We start from the raw sequence: 18119 nt of genomic DNA, 5'->3' as shown, positions 1-18119 counted from the left end.
GCCCCGAAGTTGAGTTGCCATTGCTGCCATCTCTTCGTACATCGACATCACCTCAATCCAGATCCATTCTGCCTTATCACCTGCCACACTACACTCTGTTGACGCTCTTGAATTAACAATCACGGCTTTTTGCTCCATCTGCGTCTGCTCACCTATCCGACTCCCCTGGAATCTCGTCTCAATGGGCAATCTCTAGCACGCTTTTCTGAGCACATCACCCCCAATATACTCCTCGAATTCGATCCGCTACTTCTTCTTCCCTTGCCCAGCTGTCCGACAGGGACCACCACCGCCCCAACATGGCGCGAGATTCTTCCCTGAAGATGGTACCCGCATCAGACGGCGTCCCGCCCGAATTCACCTTCGATGGCCGGTTGGCCTCTTTCAAGAAGCCGCTTGGTGCGCCGAAGAAGCGCGGTTCCACGGCGGGTGCTCGTGCGCCGAAAGGCTCGACCTGGCCCCATGCCAAATACCTACCTGCGGACAAGGTGAGCAGGTTTTTTATGCAACAAACACCGCACCGTCTTGTTGGACGGGAGGGACTGACATTGGTTTCCATTCTCAGCTTGCCGGAGCTGGCTTCGTGTGGCAACCTCGCCCCGAAACACTCGACAACGTCCGCTGCTTTCTCTGCGACAAGTCCCTGGATGGCTGGGAAGAAGGTGACGATGCGTTGGAGGAACACCTGAAGCATTCTCCCAACTGCGGCTTCGCTATCGTGGCTGCCATTGCGGCCGGGTACGAGAAATATGCGACGGAGGATCCCAACGCACTCTACATGGTTGAGGCGCGCAAGGCGACGTTTGCGGGAATGTGGCCGCATGAGAACAAGAGAGGTTGGAAGTGCAAGACCAAACAGGTACCCCCCCCCTTCCTTTGCATTTCCCTTCTTTTTTCATCACTTGTGTGGTACGAGCTATAGCTGACTTGGGGGTTACGAAGCTGGCCGAGGCGGGATGGAAGTGGACACCACTCAGCCAATCTGACGATATGGCGACGTGCCCTTATTGTGAACTTGCCTTGGATGGGTGGGAGCAAGGCGATAAACCAATGTGAGTGCTTACCGCATCTCCACTTCCTATTTGACTTGACCTTTTGCCAACGGAAATCAGGGACGAACATTACAACCGATCGCCTGACTGCCCGTTCTTCGGGCTGACCCACCAGTATGCGACATTGAAGAAAGCATCGAAAGGCAAAGGTGGTAGGGCCTCCAAAGTCTCTCGTGCATCTGTTCAATCCGTCGCCACGGCCGTGTCCGAGCTCCCCTCGGTCATGGAAGATGTCACTGCCAACGTCGAGGATAGCGTCATGACGACTGCTTCCACGGCGGCTGGCAAGAAGGCAGGTCGCCCGAAGAAGACTACTACGGCAGCGAAGGGCCGGAAGACAAAGGCGAAGAGGGACGAACCCGTTGAAGTGGTAGAGAGCGATCCTGTGAAGGAGGAATTTCCACTGCCACCACCTCTCACCAAGCCCGCACGCGGTCGGAAGAGGAACAGCGACGCCATGGATGATTCGGTGGCCACCGTGTCGGAAGCCCCGGCGGCGAAAAAGAGGGCGACGCGAACGCGTGCTAGTCGAACGGTTGAACGTTCGGTCGTCGAGCCTTCGGAGGCTGACACGGACATGGCCGACGCACCGCCTGCCAAGGGCAAGGGCAAGGGCCGGAAGACGGCACGGGCATCGAATACGCGGAACACACGCAAGGTTTCAGGCGCGTCATCAGTCCGGGCTGCTGCCTCCACTGCGTCCTTGCGAGCTGCTCCGGGCGCATTCCCCGACGACGACGACAACAACGACGACGACGACGACGAAATTGAGCGGCAGCTTGAGGCGGATCTCGAGCGGCCATTAACGGACGACGAAGACGTCATGCATGACTCCGATTCGGAGCGCCGAAGGGTCCCTGCTAAGGGCAAGGGAGCCAAGACGGCAAAGGGACGGGCACAGAAGAACGAGGCGGCGGAAAAGCTTCCTGAATTTTCTTTTGACCCGTACCCAGCAGAGGATGAAGATGAGGTGGAGGCGGAACTGCAGAGACTGCAGGAACAATTAGACGCAGAAGAGGCTGCTGCTGCGGCGGCGGCGGCGGCAGCGTCAGCGTCAGCTGAAAAGGCCGACGAAGAAGAAGAAGAAGAGTGCTTGGTAGTTCCTAAGAAGGGCCGTAAGGCGGCGGGAACTCGCAAGGTGTCGAAGCCAACCAAGGCTCAGATGGCGAAAGAGGCACGAGAGGCCAAAGCCGCCGCCGAAGTTGCTGCGGAACGGGAACGGGAGGAGCAAGAGCAGGATGAGAACCAGGATGAGAACCAGGGCGATGACTTGCCCGTTCGAGAGGACACTATTCCCGCCGCGGAAGAGGACAACAACAGCAGCAGCACGGCTACGATCGTCAACAGGATATCCGCCGACTCCTCTGCGGATCGCACTAGCAACACGGGAAGGAAGCCGGGTCGACAGTCTAAGAAGTCAGCGACGTCCCGCTTGTCAGCCCAAGCCCAGCAAAGGGAGCTGGATGAAGATGAACTTGCGGTTCACGAGGATGAGCCACTCGCTGAAGCGGTAGCAGAAGCACCTGTGGAGGAAACCGAAGAACCCGAGGGACTCGAGGAAATCCATCAAGATCCCGTCGTAGTTGGCGTTCCCGAGACTCCAGCCGAGCCCGAGGTGTGGGAATCTCCCGCCTCGAATCACCAGACGCCAGAGCCAGGAACAACAAAGAGGGCGGGCACGCCAAAGGCCGCATCGTCGTCGCCCGAAGCTCCTCCGTCGCCCTCGCCCCTGCCTAGGAACCTCCAACTGCCACCAGCAACGCCCCGGGCGGCACACATCTCCCCCGCGGCGTCGGCCCGCCAACCGGCGATATCGCCGTCTCCCTCGCCCCAGGCGTCCGACGCCGAGAACCAACCGCCGTCGTCGGTGCGGCCGGCCAACATACTCACGCAGAAGCGAGTGGCTCTGGCGCCCATTGCGGCGGCGGCGGCGGCGGCGACGCCCAGGCGACCGGCGGGAGGGTCACCGTCGAAGCGCAACAACAACAACAACGTGGTGGCGGGGCTCCGTACCACGACGCCCTGGACGGCGGTTGACCTCGACGCAATATTCGGCACGCCGCAGAAGAAGAATGCGCATGGGGGGGAGGAGGTCGACGAGACGGATAAGGAGAACAACAACTACGAGGGGGCGATGGCGCGGTTGGTGGCGCGCGGGGCGGAGCTCACGAGCCCGGAGAAGCGGATGACGGTGGAGGAATGGATCTATTTTAACGCGGAGCAGGCGGAGGAGCAGCTGAAGCATGAGTCTGAGAAGATGGTTAGCCGGTTTGAAAACGAGGGGACGCGAGCTATGCGTGTCCTGGAGGGGTTGATTGTGGACTGAGTGTCGGCTTGGTTCTGGGCTTTTCCCCCCTTTTTTTTTTCCTTTTCCTTTTCCTTTTGGGCATTTCATGATGATGTTGGGATTGGATGGCACGCGGATCGGGGGAGTTTGTTTGGTTTTACGGGTCCAGGATATAGGGCCTGGATGGTTCACAAGCACTCCCTATTATGCCTAGACATGGCTGCTAGAGGAAAGCTGTCTAGAGTCGTGGGATATCGGATATGATGATGGGCATTTGTCCTGTCGTAGTATGTTCTATTTGGTATGCCGGCGCAGTGACCACCCCAGGACATTACTCTGCAACGAATAACACAAGGTGCCCCGTTAAAAGAACAACCGGCGTTTGTAATGTAGGGTGTCTCCCTTGAAGGATGTCTGTCTTGTGCGACAGACATGGTGACAATTTCGGACTTGTGAACCTGATTCATGTCCCGTGGCGTGTGGCGTGATGGGACGGAGTACGGGGATGAGTTGGACAAATAGCTGGTTATGAGCTGTTACTTGGATCTCGAAGAGAGGGGGACCTTAAATACTAATCACAGATCATCCGATAACTGGCAACCCGTGGACCCGTGAATTTTTCAACATCTCAGAATATCTCGGCACTTCAGATATTGGAGGTCTCGGTGAGACTCGGCGTCTTCCGGTCCGGCCCTTACCGTTACGGGGTCACCGAGGACCTCCTTTCGGTGTGGCCCCACTATGCCCCTCTCGTCATGATGCCCAAACCGTGACCGTGACCGCGACATCACCGTACTCCGCACTCCGCACGTCCGTACTTCGTATTTGTACATCCCCCTCGAGCCATCCAAAGCAATACCCAACCAATTCCCGGTCATCTATCAACATCTATCATTTCTCTTACCCTCTCACAAGCCGATCCTATAATCCCATCTCCCCATCTCATCCGATAACGTCGACTGGGTCGTCGACCGTCATCTCGGATCGGGATCCTCCGCTCAACTTAATTACACTGCGGCGCCTCCGCGATCGAAATGACTATTCTTCCGAATTGTTTCTGAGCTCGCATCACGGCCGAGGCAGCTAGTTATTAAACATGGTCACCTCGCTCGGCACGAGCTTTTCGACTTTTTGATCTTTAGTGTCCTGGACAAAGATCCTATCATTTCTTGAATCGATATATCTTTACCGTCTCATATCGCCGATATCTTTTATATCATCATGTCAAGGCTTTCTCTCATCGAGGAATTGCCGAACGAGGTACGTGTTGCTTCCCGGCCTGCTCAGGGACACTTCAGTCCTAACTAACATCTAACTCGTTCCAAAGCTCCTCCTCTCCATCTTCGAACGTCTCCCGACGCTCTCCCTGGTCGGCCTGACTCTCGTCTCGCACCGCATTCACGCGGTAGCGACCGAAGCCCTCAAGCTCCGACTCCTAGCCACCGCTCATCTCGGTCGCCACGAGATACTCCTAGAATGCTACCACCCGGTCGCCAAGGTCACGACTCCGTCGCTCGCCTGCCATGCCCGCTCCATCCGACCCCTGGGCTCGTCGCCGCCTCCGTCCCCATCTCAGTCCCCATTGGGATCGTCGCTTCGGCCCCTCGAATCGGCGGACTGGGGCCTCGCGGACCTCGGCAGCCTCTACTCACACTTCCAACTCGAAGTGACCGATACCCATGGCGCCAGCGGGGCAGCTGACGCCGACGCCGACGCCGACGCCGACGCCGGCCGGAGGGCACCCAAGCCCACACATCGCGTGTTCATGGACGACGCGGACTGGTTCTCCCAGCTCTGCGCGTCCACGAGCATCGTCCGGCAGGGGCCGCGTCCGGGTATCTTCCTGAGCCACCAGGCCATCGGCGAAGGCGTGGTGCGGGTGTGGCGCGATTGGGCGGCCGAGGCGGCGGAGAGGAGCGCGTCCGGGACAACGGGCGGTGCTGCGGCGGAGGGCCTGGACGTCTTGTGGGCTGACGTGCACCAAACCGTGGGTTTGCGGTTTACGGTGCAGAAGACGGACACGGAGACTGCACTGGAGGAGTGGGGGCATATTCTCGTTTCGACGGAGAACCCGCCTGTCGAGTATATTCTTCATTATGAAGGTATGTGTGTCACCGTGACAGGCCATGATGGAAGAGGTTTGATGGCGAAGGAGTGGCAGGGCTGACTGTGAATTCTAGAGTTGCTGGTCCGCACGACCAAAATCCTCCTTGCCATGGACAAGCTAGCCGTGCAAGAAGTCGCCAATTCAGGTAAAGCTATTGTCATCGCCTCTTATCAGGTTTGAGAGGGTGGAAAGAGGGAAAGGGGAATGGAAACATTGTTCCTCGGCTCGATGATTCCGAGTTGCGAAACGTCAACCCCCAATAGCAAACATGAACACACTACGGGATACATGACCTGTGGCGAACGTCAGTCATGCCGTATACAACTCGATGGCACCTAGGGAATCGCATTGCCGTCTACAGCTACCGACAACGAGGAAGAAAACGAGGAGCATGGAGCGCCGATTATTATCGCCCTGTTTTCACGCCATTGACCAACCCGGTTCTAATATCGTCCAGATACAGATTTCTACGTGCGCCTCGACGGAGAGGCTTGCGTTGCTCCCACCAAGGCACTTTTCTGGTTTACGAGGCCTCCCCTCGCCTCTGGACAGCCTATTATTACGGTCGTGTCATGATGTCATGGAGATGGTTTGGTAGACAGCGACACGCACAAACGTCCAGTTTGCGGTACTATATGCCATTTGAAGACCTGAATAGCTGGACTCGACACAAACCCGTTTGATCGGCCGACCAGTCACTCGGCCCTATGCGTGCGCGCACAGGACGCTGTGCATTATTGTGCCGTAACAGCCGAGAGGCGCCACCCATACAACGTACATACCTACATATATCATGCATCTTATATCTGGTCAAACCGGTAGTGGAAGAGGGGAGGGAGATGTTTGCGATCATGATCTGGTTCGGATACTCGGATGGTCCCAGCGCCGGATTGTTTTGTGTTGTGGCGGCCGTCGCGTCAGAGCGAGAGGACCAAGTGAAGCGGGTAGGGGACCTGTCATGATCTGTCAAGATCTGTCAAGATCTGTCATCGAAGACATGTCTCTATCGGCATCCGTCCTACCTGCCACTAGCAGTCCTACGACTGACTTTGTGCTTGATAGAATGAGAAGCTGAACATTCCAAGATTCCATATCGATCGCAGGCCCCGGGAACTCAGGGGTCAGGGGTCAGACAGGGGTCAGGGGTTGAGGTTACATCTGTAACAGGTGATACGACCTTTCCACTTCGTACTGCACGTACGTTGTATAATAGCTCACTTATATGGTCTGTCACTAGGAGGTACGAATTCATTCTTCTTTCTTTTTAGCCCTATGCGGAGGGGGCGGGCTGAGGTCTCTCCCTGACTTTGCGATGAATCAGTCTTACATGTTATTTCGCAGTACGTTCGGGCATGGGCCTGGTCGTATCACACTACACGGCCTTCAAGACATCCCACATCTTCCCTTGCTTCTCGTCTTTTTCTCTGCTTCGTAATTACTTTCGGACCTCTTGGCCTCTCAAGCCGTTGTTTCGGAACGTTCTACCGAGTCCTTGCTTGCGCTCAGCCACCCCATGCCCGAGGTCACCGCCGACGTCAAAGCGTAGTGTGCATCTGTCTGTGCGTGTCTCTGTGCACGCAGCCAGTTCAGTCTGTCTGCGTGTGATCATCCGTCTGATTTACGTCCTCTCACAAAAAAGAACAGGCTCTGTTTCTGTTCCCACTGCTCCCTCGAAGCCGCCATACCACTGTACCCACCTCTCGGCAAGCATGCGGTCCGAATCGCGACACACTACGGAGTCGTTGGCGACAAGGCAGGGCGTTACATGGCGTACGAAAGTCGCGTCCGAAAGTGCGAAGGACAGATGATTCGTAACGCGTACGATGTAGCTCCAGTAGGGCCGAAGCCGAAGATGTCTCGGTCTTTCTCGTCTTTCCCAGCTTCTTGATCACATCCACATGATTCATTCAGCCTCCCTCTCACTTGACATTCTCTGAAAGGACGTGCGCTTTCCTTTCTTTTTCTTTTTTTTTTTTTTTTGCAGCTGGGCTGCTATTTTCGCTTCTTTCCTAATAATTTATTATTATTATTTCTGTTCTGTTCTTGGGACTATCTAATTTGGCTTAATTATAATTCGTTTTTGTTTCCCATTTCTTTGATTTCTTCTGAGAAAACCTCCTGGGCAACCTCCTGGGAAACGAACCTCCTGGCCCGACCACTACACGAGCTTCCTTCCCATCGCGGTGTGGTGTGAAGACCGGTGCCTGGTAGGTGAGCTCAACATCGCGAAGGCTGGTCCTCCGTGTTTAGCTGGGAGAACAGAGACAGACAATCACCAATTCGAACCGACCAGGTCTCTTTCACTTCGATTTATTCATTTTATTATTTATTTTATTTTCATCTATTGCTCTGTTTACTCCGAGAGGGCGACGAGTCAAGGCAGGATAACCGAGTCAAATGGAACAAGACCAACCGAGAGACGACGACGGCGCCGCAGAGCTAGGGAAGAGCCTCGTGACAGTGACAGCGACAGTGACAGCAACACAAAACACGACACACACAGCCCCGGGACTCTTGTCGACAGGCCTCGACGTCCCTCCGCCTGTGCCCCCGAAAGATGACCTACCTCTGTCGCGCCCCGGGACGGCCCCGACCTCGACCTCGACCTCGACCTCGACCTCGGCTACGAACGATGCGACACTCAGCGGAACCAAGATCGGGCCCAAGCCCGGGACGGCGGGGACCGGCAGGAGCGCCACGGGCCCCAGCATAGCGGGCACCATGTCGACGTCCCGGTCTCGCGCCCACTCCCGCGCCCACTCCCGCGCCCAGCCCAGCACGAGTACGCTGGCGAGCAGCTACTTCGGTCCTCCCGCCGCGCCGCCTCCCGCGAGAGAACTGCCGCCGCCACCGACGTTGGCGAGCCTTTCGAGACCCAGCACGGCGGGGGTCAGCAGCAGGCCTAGGCACCACACAGCGGGAGAAGAGGGTGAGGCGCCTGTGCCCGTACCCGTGCCTGTTCAGCCTCTTCCGCAATTGCCTCCACCCTCCAATTCCAAGTGGGACGAGGCGAGAGTGACTGTCGAGATGGCCTTGTCCAGGGCGAGGAGTGTTACTTCTGCGGCAGGCAGGAAGTTGTCTGATTCGACGTCCAACATGGCGACAGGCGTGAAGATGAAGAGTAAATCCTGCAAGGCGATGTGGTATGGCGCCGAGAAGGAGCAGGAGCAGGAGCACCAGGCCGATGGTCCCACGGCGTTGGTACCGCAACCTTCGGACGACGAGGAGGATCCTCTGGTATGTCGGCTCCCCCCCCCTTTTCTCTACCCCCCCCAACAGACCCGACCTGACTGACAACTCCCCAGAACTGGCCCCTCTGGAAAAAGGACCTCACCCTCTTCGCCCTGCTAACCGCCCTCGCAACAACCTCGGCAACAAAGACAATCCTCCTCCCGCTCGCCTCCCCGCTCGCCTCCCACCTCGCGGCATCCCCCACCTCCGTCGCCGCCCTCACAGCCGCCCCGCTCCTCTTCTCCACCGTCGCGGTGCACGCCAGCGTCGTCGCCTCAAGGCTCTACGGCAAGAGACCCGTCTACATCGCCTCCCTCGTCCTCCTCCTCTGCGGCTGCGCAGCCACCGCCTCCACCTCGACGCGCGCCACCTACGGCGGCTTCCTCGCCGCCCGCATCGTCCAGGGCCTGGGCTGGGGCGCCTTCGACGCGCTGCCGCTGGGTTCCGTGTACGACCTGTACTTCGAGCACGAGCGCCGCCCCCGCCTCGCCCTCCTGGACGCGGTGACCGCCATCGCCACCTGGGGGTCCCCGCTCTTCACGGGCGTCGCGGCACGGGACGCGGGAGGGGAGGGAAACCGCGCTTTCGCCGTGCCGTTCCAGATAGCGACTGGATTCCTCGCTGTTTCGATCCTCCTCGCCCTCTTTGCGGCCCCGGAAACTGCTTTTGATCGCTGGTTCAGCGGAACGGGTACCGGTACTACCACCGCCAGCAAGTCGCCTGCGCCGTCGCGGCGCCGGTCATCCGTCGGCACAACGTCCACCAGGACAACCACGACCATGACGACGAGGCGGATCGAATTCGGCCACTACTGCCGCGTCAACGTCCGCGTCCCGACCTCCGAGACAACGAGGTACTACCTAGACCGCATCAACCCGGTCTCCGATTTCCGCGGGTACCGCGACACCCGGACCCTGCTCCAAGGGCCTCGCGCCGTCATCACGCCCACGACCCTCCTTCTCGCCCTCCTCACCCTCCTCCCCACCTCGGCCCTCTGGGGCTTGACCCACGTCACCTCCACCCTCTTCGCCCCTCGACGGGCCGCGGCTCTCGATCCCGCTCAGGTCGGGTCTCTCCTGGCCGCCCCTTTCGTGCTCGCCACCGCCTCGGTGCTTTCGTTCGCCGCCCTGTCGGACCGTCTGGGACTGTCGCCTACCGCCGTCTCCACCTCCACCATGACGGCCCGGAGCCTCTTGGCCGTCACCTCGGCAGGTACACTGCTGATGATGACAGGAACCCTAGCCTTCGGTCTAGAAACCCACGCCCGCGCGGGGGTGCCCGGTGCGCTCTCGTTCCCCCTCCTCTCCGTCCTGCTCGGCTTCCTCGCGGCGGGGACGTACGGTCTCGGCGGTCTGGTGCGGCCGCTTTCCTGGCGGTTGGCGCGGAGCAAGACGGCCAACCCGCACGTCTGTCTCCGGGTCGTGGCCGACATGGAGGCCGGCGTGGGATGCTGGCGGGCTTTCTTCGCCGGCATCTTCGTCCTGGGAATTGCCAACGCCGTGGAGCGGTCTTCTTCGGGGGTGGGTCGTTCGGCTGGGGAGGCTGCTGGGGTGCTCGTTCAGGGGACGCGGGGACTACGGGCTATGGTGATCGGCATGTCCGTTGCGCAGGCAGTCATCGCGGCGATGGTAGGTGCCGTGTGGTGGCGCTGGGATGAGAGTGTGCTCCGGCTGGACGGACGGGTGCTGGGGCTGGTAGATTTGAGCACCTTGAAGAGGTCGAGGAGCTTCTTCGACCATTAGTGTTATCCCATCTCTCTTCTGTGCATTTGTCTTGAGAAAGGAAGGATGGTGATGTCGAATCGAAGAACTTGCTAGACAGTTTAGGTAAGGTAGAGTGCCTAATTAGGTACCTATGTACTCCGTATAGGTCACGTGCATCTCTGCGCACTAGCCACAGATGACTCAGCCTCCCGATTATAAGCCACAATATCCGACATTCCCCAAACCATCGCTATCGCCATCGCCATCGCCATCGCCATCGCATCGTTCGTCTACAGTAGTATTCGTATTTCTACAGCGGATGGTCTGGACAAAATCACGCTCCCAACTATACCACGCTAAATCAATGCGTCCATCACAACTCCCCCACTTCATCCCTCCCTTGAACGCTTCCCGTTGCCAGCGTCTTGTTGCCCTCCCAACTCCTCCTCCCCAGCCGGCCCGCTCACCCTCACACCAGCCAACGAATCCAACTCGTCTGCTATGCCCTGTCCTTCTTCCTCCGCCATCCTCTCCCCCTCCCCTTCCTTCCCCCCTACCTCCACACTCTTAACACTACTCGCCTTGCTAACATCAGCGCTGGCCGGGTTCGCCACCCGTAAGCCCAAGTCTCTCTCCGGCTGGGACGGTTCAGCCCGGTGATCCCCGCCCGTCCAATCCGCCGGCTCCATCTGCGGCACTTCGCTGCCCTCCGCCGGCTCGTACACCAACTCCCCACCCGCCTCCGTCTCCTCGACCTTGGCGCCCGCCGTCTCCGCCGCCGCCCCGGGCACCCGCCACACGACCGCCATCCGATCCAGCGCCCGAGCCCCCTTACGGCTCGACCCCTTGATGCCGTCCATGCTGTCCCAGTCGATCGCGAACACGCCGCTCGCGTCCGCCTTGCCCCCTTGCTCGGGCCCGTTGCCTTCGAAGAAGCCGTTGAACCAGACGTGCGCGACCGCCGTCACCATCGTGAGGCCTAGCGAGGTGGATGTGCGGTTGCGCCGCTCCACGGCTATGTTGACGTCGCTGTTCGGTATGCGCACCGGTGTCTCGGGGCGTAGGATGACTGCCTTGCCGCCCGGTTCTTCTTGCTCTTGCTGTTGCTGTTGCTGCTGCCGCTGCTGCTGCTGCGTCTCGCCCTCTGCTTCGCTGACGTCAGAATATGCTGCTGCGCGTCGCAATGATGACTTTTCGGAATATGGTCCACGCGAGGAGACGAGCGTTTCGTCAACTGTAGCGGCCGCCTTGTGCGTGAGGGCCGAAATATCGTTCGAGGTTTGTAGGAGGAACATCGCTGCCCGGGAGGAGAGGCCTTTGGCGGGGTCCATGTGCGGCTGGGTATCAGAGGTAGTCGTTCTTGTCGTTCTTGTCGTCGCGTTTGTCTCCGAAGCATCAAATGGTTTCGAACTAGCATCATCCCTCCCTTCGTCCTTCTTTTCTTTCCCTTCCTCCCCCTCCTCCCCCTCCTCAGGAATTGTCTCCCCCGGCTTCTTCGCATCACCCGCCACGTTATCGACAGCCTGCGACACCGAAACCCCGGCCAAATCACGCATCATCTCCCCCATACCACCCGAGTCAGGCGGATTCCCCTCCACAATATGGCGCTCGTTCCTCGTAAAGGTATGAAACACTTTAATCCTGCGCCCCCCGTCGGCGAACCCCTGGACATCAATCTTCACCCCGTCCCGCAGACCCCACACGTGCACCTCAACAATCTCGACCGGCCGCTCCACGTAGCGCTTCCCGTGGCGCGTCCAGCGGTCAACGTAGCCTATGGTGCGCAGCTGGCTGGGGATCGACACGCCGGGACCGAACTTGGGCCGCATGCGCCGCTCCGTGAACCGCGTCAGGGCCTCGTCCGGTTTCCAGCCGCATTCCGAGATGAGGTAGCTGCAGGCAACCGTGCCGCTGCGGCCCTTGCCGGCTTTGCAGTGCACCACGGCGACGCGCTGCTTCTTCTTCTCCTTCTCCATCTCCATCTCCTTCTTCTTTTTCTCCTCCTCTTCCCGCTCCTGCTCATCGTCGCCGGACCATGTTGTAGCATTGGCGGCAGCAGTGGCCTTCTCAGGCGAATCTATGCTGTGATGTAGTTCGCCGCCGTGAAGCCAGTTGCGCATGCTGGCCATGATCATAGGGACGAGCCGGAAAGGCGGCGGGTGGTGGTCCGGCCAAGGGTAGTGTCTGATGCGGCCGTAAACGGCTTCATCGGGGTACCCCGTGCCCTCGGCTCGAAACTCCCATATAGCCCAGTCTTCTCCATGTCGCTCGTCTAGAAACTGGAGCGTCTTGTCTAGGGGATTTCGGTAGGCCCGTTTCGGCCAGGTTGCTGAGGGACCGGAGCTTTAAAGAAGATGGGGGGAAACACGAGGCTGTCAGTACCCGGATGATGAAGCACGAGGGCCCCATCCAAGCGGAAAGCGCGGGGAGGCTTTACATTACGATGATATTTGACGTTACATAGCACAGATCGAGGTTTGCTTCGGGATGCGGCGCACGAGGTCCGGCCACAAGCTGACGAAGGAGCGAAGCCATGCTGTCTGAAGGACAGACAGAGACGTAGCTGTGAATCCGGATGAAATCTTCCGAAGCGAGAGAATGTGAGAGGGTGAGAGGGTGTGGCCAGGTAAGACAATGAGAACCCGATGATGGATGCGGAAAAGAAGTCCATACAGGACCGTCCTCGATGATCATATGGCAACGCTTGAAAGAAGGGGAATAAGAGAGGTACCGAGTACAACAGACTTCTGACGTCACCTGGGTACCTAAGGTAGGTACAGGTGCATATGCGTATTAGTCAGTTGATGGACCCCTAATCGTACCGACTCACCGAATCGTTGACCGAGAACTTCGCCGGACAGCCACTTACACCATGGCGTTCACCAACAAAAGCCTCCTTCCTCACATTCACGCCAATTACTCTTATAAGAAAATCAAAGCCTATTACCTCCAGTCTAAAAGGGCTCCCTGGTATAGTGGTTAAAGCTCAGCTATTTAGTGGCATATACTCGCATCTAAACTTTGGAATTGTTTGTTGGTTCGAATCTATCGCCATGTGTTGCCATTTTGCCAGTCCAACCTTTTTTTCTTCTTTTTTTCTTCTTTTCTTCTTTTTTCTTTCTTACACTTCATTATTTTTCTTCTCCCTTTCCTCTTGTCAACCCCCAGCCCCGCCCCCAGCAGCAAATGGACTCCTCTTCCTCAAAGCCTCGCCATACCACCACAGCAGTGCCGGCCCAGGCCACCCGATGACAACGCCCACCAAAGCAAGCACCGTGTTCCCCCACCCGTACCCAAGCCGGTCGTACATAGACGGCGCGAAGAGCGGGAACCCGAACCCGGCCAAGCTGCGCAGCACCGTCGCCGCCCCGACCGCGCTGGCCGCGTACCGCGGGTACGCGTCCACCAGAAACCCCTGCACGCACTGGAACCCCACCACCAACCCCGCCGCGAACACCCCGGCCCCGACATCCGGCCCGGCCCAGTGCGTCCGCGCCTGCGCCGTCCACCCGTACACCAGCAGGCCCACCGGTACCAGCACCGCCCCCGGCGCCATGGTCGGCGCCCGGAACTCCGGCCGTCCCACCCCGCCGTGCCGTCGTTTGAGAGCCGCGTAGACCCGATCCTGCGCTGGGGCCGTCAGCTGTGCGCCCAGGAAGAGGCCCACGCCCAAGGCGATGTAGTGGAGCCCTGCCAGCCCGACAGGTTGGCCGTAGACGCCGGTCCAGAGCGCCGGGAAATTCGAGAGGACGAGGTACATGAGGCCGTACAGGTACATCATATAGAGCGAGAGAAGCTGGACAATCGGTTGGGTGGCCAGGAGCCGGAAAGGCCGCGTCAGGGCTGTTGCTACCACCATCACCGTGCGGACCTCCTCCGGGCCGTCGAATTCAGTGCGCAGCGCTGCATTGCCTGTCTCGCGGACCAGCCGATCCCTACGACGGGCGAGCAGCACGGGGGCGTACGTCTCCTGCAGGACGAAGTACCCCGCAACTTGGATCGCGGCGCCGAGCATGGTCGTGCTGTGGAAGATCCAGCGCCACGTCGTTTCCTGCGCGATGAATCCTCCCGCGATCGGACCTACAGCCGGTCCGAGTAATGGCGTGAGCGTGTAGATGCTCATGGCGCGGCCGCGCTCCTCCGGCGTGAATAGGTCGCCCAGAACCCCGCCTCCGATGGCCAAGGGTGCGGAGCCCCCCATGCCGGCCAGAAAGCGGAAAGCTATCATCTGGGCTTTTGTGCGGCAGAGCCCGCAACCCAGGTTGAAGGCGACGAAGATCACATTGGCGAGCTGTAGTATGATGATGCGGCCATACACTTCCGAGAGGGGCCCAAAAAGTAGTGGCCCGACGGCATAGGCCAGCACGAAAATGGACATGGTCAACGCTTGTTCAAGAGAGCCGGGAATGTTCAGATCTCGGCCGATATCCGTAAGCGCCGGGGCTACCATGGACGAGGTCACGGGGGAGAGGAACGTAAAACATGACACTGCACCAAACAAGGTCAGTTTGAGGTTGACAAAACAGGTACATCGTTCAGAAATCACAGATTCGGGGGAAGTGATGCCGAAAAAGAAGGGGGAAAAAAAAAAAATTCAAACGTACCACAGAAGACGACTGCCCACTTCCTTCGTCTAGACCACTGCTTTGGGTTCTCCGAGTCGAAGGGCTCCTTCCACGCAACGAGATTAGGATCCTGAGACGTCTCATCACCTTCAGCCTTCGCCTTCTCGTCGTCATCGTGCCTGCTACCGCCGAGCTCGAGATCGTGGAGAACCTCAATGCCGTCTCGGACTTCAGAGTCCGATTGAGAGGGGGATTCCCGAGTCACGCTCCCATCGTCTTGCTCATGATGACGAATAGCCTGCATTGCCTTCCAAGGCAGAGTTGGATCCCTCTCTTCGGACCATGGGATGGGGAGCTCTTCGTAATATTCTCGGGTGTCAATGACAGAGACTCGAACTACAGGGTAGCGTATGGGATTCGATGGGGGACGTAGAAGCCGATACAGCAGCTGTTCGAGCGGATATATGGCACATGGAGGAGCGAGAAAAGGAAAAGAAGAACAGACGCATGCCGGCCTCTATGTCCGAAGGAGGGCCGAGACTGACCATTGGAAAATGCACGTTCGGTAATATATTCAGGTTCCCTTGTCCGGGGCTTCCCCTGAATCCACAGCTTCAGTGTGTCAACCCGAAAGGTGGGAAAGTTGATCCATGGCTATGGAAGGCTTCCCTGGTTCCTATCCAATGACATCGCTCAATGGACGCCGAAAAGTGGCGACCCGACCGATCGCTTAGCCGATGCCGGGGACCGCTAGACACCGAACTTCCGGGCAGCGGTGGATAAGAGCCGTGACAGAATGAAATCGACTAAGCTGCCAAGACCAGAACCAACGGGACTGAACTTTGATGGTATTAAAACGAGAAGAGCAGTCGGAGTTCGAGTTCGGTCGACAGACAACTGCCCCGGCAACTTCGCATCCCTTTTATAGATCATTGGCGGGGCGGTGGTGTAGGTAGAGAAAACGTCAGTTCCATTGGTCGCTTTTTGCGCGAACCCTTTGGTAACTTTTCTTTCTTTCTTTCTTCTTTTTTTTTTCTTTTGCGATTCTCGCGCGATGTGAAATACCGGACTGAACGCCGGGAGTAAAGCCCTCCTAACGCCCAGGACCGCAGAAAAAAAGAAGCAAGGGGCAACGAGAAGTAGAACGGATTCGATAGCCCATAGCCGCGCAGAACGTCCACCACATGACATCCACGTTAACACTACACATGCCGCCCGCGATCCGCATCGTCGCCCGTATCTACCCATCCCAGTCCCGTGCACAGGCTGTTGACCCGATTGATTTTGATTTTATATGTCCTCGCCGTCGTACACGGTGAATCGTCACGGTATCGGTACATACGCAGCATCTGCCTATGCAGCATCGGCCTTGGTATCGACCTTCTTCGCTTGTGGCTCGCCAATGTGGCCCTCATCCGAGCGCGGTCGCTTGTTGTTTGCGGTGGCGGGCTCGCCGCCGGCAGTCGTCGCTTGGATCATGGGTTGCGCACTGCGAGAAGAAGAAAAGAAAATGTCAGGTCAGCATAAAAGAACACCAAACACAGCAGCACAGTTGAGGGAGGGGGCGTGTCGAATCATACCCATTCCGATCGTCCTGGGCCTCCTTCTGGCCATTCTTCCTCCCTTCGTCGCGATCCCGGCCGCCGCGACCATGACCTCCTCGGCCCCGACCCCGACCGCGGCCCCGACCTCGGCCACGACCGTTTCGGAAACCGTTCTTCTGGTCGTCGTCCCGACGCTTTTTCCAGTCGTCTTTGTCAACATGACCGCCCTTGCCGCCGCGGCCGCGTGGGTGTTTGTTGCCCTTCCCTCCTTGGCCCTCCCAGAAGCGCCTGTAGCTGCTCTGGGGTTCGATCTCGCCCTTGTCGATGAGCTCCTTCTTCTCCCTGACGTAGGCCTCCTTGGACATGATCTTGAGGTCGTGGCCCTTCCACTTGGGCTTGGGGTCGAGCTCCAAAAACTTCTTGGCGCCTTCCTCGTCGTGGAACTCGACAAAGACGGAGCCCTTAAAGAGCTTCTCCTCGGTCCGGCGGAGGCGAACCGAATTGATGTGGCCGAACTGGGAGAAGAAGGCCTCGAGATCGAACTGGGTGGTGGGCTCCTCGTCGCCGAAGCCCTTGACGTAAACACTGCGCTTCATGTGCTTTGATTTGTCGGTGCTGAGGACGTAGGGGACCTTGCGCGTGATGACTTCCTCGCCCGGCTCGCCGGTGATTTTGAGCTCGGAGCTTTCCTTGAGGGCGGCGACAAGTTTCTCGTAGTCGGGGAAGCGCTGCATGCGCGAAAATGCAGCGATGTGCTTGAGCGGGACAGGCTTGTTCTCGGGCCCGCCGGTCAAGTTCCACATGTGCTCATCCATGGGCAGGTTGGCATCGTTGAAGTAAAACTCAACCTGTACGAAGAAGCCATGTACGTCAGCCGTTGGCCATCGGCCGTGAGAGGAGATAGGAGGGGGAGGGGACGGGAGGAAAGAAAAAAATGGACAAGGCATATCAAAACGTACCTGTCTGCGCATGGCGTCCGGGTCTTCAGAGGGTGGAAGCTTGGAAGCATCAAACTTGCTGTTGTTCGCGGGGTTACGACGATCGACTGAGGCGGTCGTCTTTAGGACACTGGCCGGCTTTGAGTCCTCGGTGGACTTGGCAGACTCAGTCGCCTCGGTAGATTTGGAGGGTTTAGAATCTTCTTTCTCATCGCTGGGCTCGGCTTTGGCGGGCTGCTCAGTGGGAGCCTCGGCCTCGGTCTGATCCTCGTTTTTCTCAGGCTCGACGACGTCGCCAGCATTGACGGGCTTCTCTTCGGCCTTGACAGGCTCCTCGGCAGGGCCAGTCATCGTTCCGATAAATTGATCAGATTTTGGGCGCTGATCAAGAGAAGCTTCCGAGAGGAAGATCGCGACGCGATATTGATGGGGATTTGGGTAAAGGCTGACAGATTATGGGTCAATGCGCGATGTGAGATGGTAATTCGCTCAACAGACCAAAAAATATAGTTGTGTATTTTGGGAGAGAAGGAGAATGGATGATGAAGAGAAAGAGATGAAAGGTAAGCGAAGAAAAGCAGACGAGCAGGAAGAGGAAGAGGAAGAGGAAGAGGGAAAGAACAGTGGTGGGGTAAATTTTGGCAGAGGGAGAAACGAAGAACCAGTGAAAGTCCAGTGACCTCTCCAATCCC

General features: G+C 58.2%; 8 protein-coding genes across 8 annotated transcripts; 4 read left to right on the top strand and 4 right to left on the bottom strand.

The window, feature by feature from the left end:
- Positions 1-8: 8 nt before the first annotated feature.
- SODALDRAFT_347872 (BIR-domain-containing protein) lies at positions 9-3719 on the top strand. Its single transcript, XM_028613325.1, has 4 exons — positions 9-488; positions 566-859; positions 943-1052; positions 1113-3719. The coding sequence occupies exons 1-4, from the start codon at positions 300-302 to the stop codon at positions 3376-3378; spliced, it is 2859 nt and encodes a 952-aa protein (XP_028470860.1). The 5' UTR covers positions 9-299; the 3' UTR covers positions 3379-3719.
- Positions 3720-4426: 707 nt separating this feature from the next.
- Positions 4427-5933, top strand: SODALDRAFT_29373 (hypothetical protein). Its single transcript, XM_028608725.1, has 3 exons — positions 4427-4599; positions 4667-5441; positions 5520-5933. Exons 1-3 carry the CDS (start codon positions 4561-4563, stop codon positions 5624-5626), a joined length of 921 nt encoding a protein of 306 aa, XP_028470859.1. The 5' UTR covers positions 4427-4560; the 3' UTR covers positions 5627-5933.
- Positions 5934-6659: 726 nt separating this feature from the next.
- SODALDRAFT_29367 (hypothetical protein) lies at positions 6660-7395 on the top strand. Its single transcript, XM_028608723.1, has one exon. The coding sequence runs from the start codon at positions 6799-6801 to the stop codon at positions 7252-7254; it is 456 nt and encodes a 151-aa protein (XP_028470858.1). The 5' UTR covers positions 6660-6798; the 3' UTR covers positions 7255-7395.
- Positions 7396-7401: 6 nt separating this feature from the next.
- On the top strand, positions 7402-10629 carry SODALDRAFT_327217 (MFS general substrate transporter). Its single transcript, XM_028610370.1, has 2 exons — positions 7402-8683; positions 8752-10629. Exons 1-2 carry the CDS (start codon positions 7844-7846, stop codon positions 10417-10419), a joined length of 2508 nt encoding a protein of 835 aa, XP_028470857.1. The 5' UTR covers positions 7402-7843; the 3' UTR covers positions 10420-10629.
- A 50-nt stretch (positions 10630-10679) lies between these two features.
- SODALDRAFT_375273 (hypothetical protein) lies at positions 10680-13097 on the bottom strand. The gene is made up of 2 exons (XM_028614741.1): positions 12818-13097; positions 10680-12723 (listed from the first exon to the last, which is right to left on the bottom strand). Exons 1-2 carry the CDS (start codon positions 13072-13074, stop codon positions 10770-10772), a joined length of 2211 nt encoding a protein of 736 aa, XP_028470856.1. The 5' UTR covers positions 13075-13097; the 3' UTR covers positions 10680-10769.
- A 440-nt stretch (positions 13098-13537) lies between these two features.
- On the bottom strand, positions 13538-15249 carry SODALDRAFT_266865 (MFS general substrate transporter; the record flags this gene model as incomplete). The annotated part of the gene is made up of 2 exons (XM_028607517.1): positions 13538-14868; positions 14985-15249. 2 exons carry the CDS (start codon positions 15247-15249, stop codon positions 13538-13540), a joined length of 1596 nt encoding a protein of 531 aa, XP_028470855.1.
- Positions 15250-15472: 223 nt separating this feature from the next.
- Positions 15473-16328, bottom strand: SODALDRAFT_29355 (hypothetical protein). Its single transcript, XM_028608718.1, has one exon. It carries the CDS (start codon positions 16191-16193, stop codon positions 15696-15698), a length of 498 nt encoding a protein of 165 aa, XP_028470854.1. The 5' UTR covers positions 16194-16328; the 3' UTR covers positions 15473-15695.
- SODALDRAFT_319591 (hypothetical protein) lies at positions 16299-17778 on the bottom strand (the record flags this gene model as incomplete). Its single annotated transcript, XM_028609462.1, has 3 exons — positions 16299-16434; positions 16526-17337; positions 17449-17778. The coding sequence occupies 3 exons, from the start codon at positions 17776-17778 to the stop codon at positions 16299-16301; spliced, it is 1278 nt and encodes a 425-aa protein (XP_028470853.1).
- Positions 17779-18119: the final 341 nt, after the last annotated feature.

Source organism: Sodiomyces alkalinus, assembly GCF_003711515.1.
Source record: "Sodiomyces alkalinus F11 unplaced genomic scaffold SODALscaffold_1, whole genome shotgun sequence".
In the NCBI taxonomy this organism is placed as follows: Eukaryota; Fungi; Ascomycota; class Sordariomycetes; order Glomerellales; family Plectosphaerellaceae; genus Sodiomyces; species Sodiomyces alkalinus.
Note: the sequence above shows the minus strand (reverse complement) of the source record. Positions and strands in the feature narration are given on the sequence as shown.

Coding starts and splice junctions, on each gene's coding strand:
- SODALDRAFT_347872 (XM_028613325.1), top strand. CDS start 300: ATGGCGCGAGATTCTTCCCTGAAGATGGTACCCGCATCAGACGGCGTC. Junction 489..565: donor AATACCTACCTGCGGACAAG/GTGAGCAGGTTT, acceptor TTCCATTCTCAG/CTTGCCGGAGCTGGCTTCGT. Junction 1,053..1,112: donor GAGCAAGGCGATAAACCAAT/GTGAGTGCTTAC, acceptor AACGGAAATCAG/GGACGAACATTACAACCGAT.
- SODALDRAFT_29373 (XM_028608725.1), top strand. CDS start 4,561: ATGTCAAGGCTTTCTCTCATCGAGGAATTGCCGAACGAG. Junction 4,600..4,666: donor TCGAGGAATTGCCGAACGAG/GTACGTGTTGCT, acceptor CTCGTTCCAAAG/CTCCTCCTCTCCATCTTCGA. Junction 5,442..5,519: donor GTATATTCTTCATTATGAAG/GTATGTGTGTCA, acceptor TGTGAATTCTAG/AGTTGCTGGTCCGCACGACC.
- SODALDRAFT_29367 (XM_028608723.1), top strand. CDS start 6,799: ATGGGCCTGGTCGTATCACACTACACGGCCTTCAAGACATCCCACATC.
- SODALDRAFT_327217 (XM_028610370.1), top strand. CDS start 7,844: ATGGAACAAGACCAACCGAGAGACGACGACGGCGCCGCAGAGCTAGGG. Junction 8,684..8,751: donor ACGACGAGGAGGATCCTCTG/GTATGTCGGCTC, acceptor ACAACTCCCCAG/AACTGGCCCCTCTGGAAAAA.
- SODALDRAFT_375273 (XM_028614741.1), bottom strand. CDS start 13,074: ATGATCATCGAGGACGGTCCTGTATGGACTTCTTTTCCGCATCCATCA. Junction 12,724..12,817: donor ACGTCAAATATCATCGTAAT/GTAAAGCCTCCC, acceptor TCTTCTTTAAAG/CTCCGGTCCCTCAGCAACCT.
- SODALDRAFT_29355 (XM_028608718.1), bottom strand. CDS start 16,193: ATGGGTAGATACGGGCGACGATGCGGATCGCGGGCGGCATGTGTAGTG.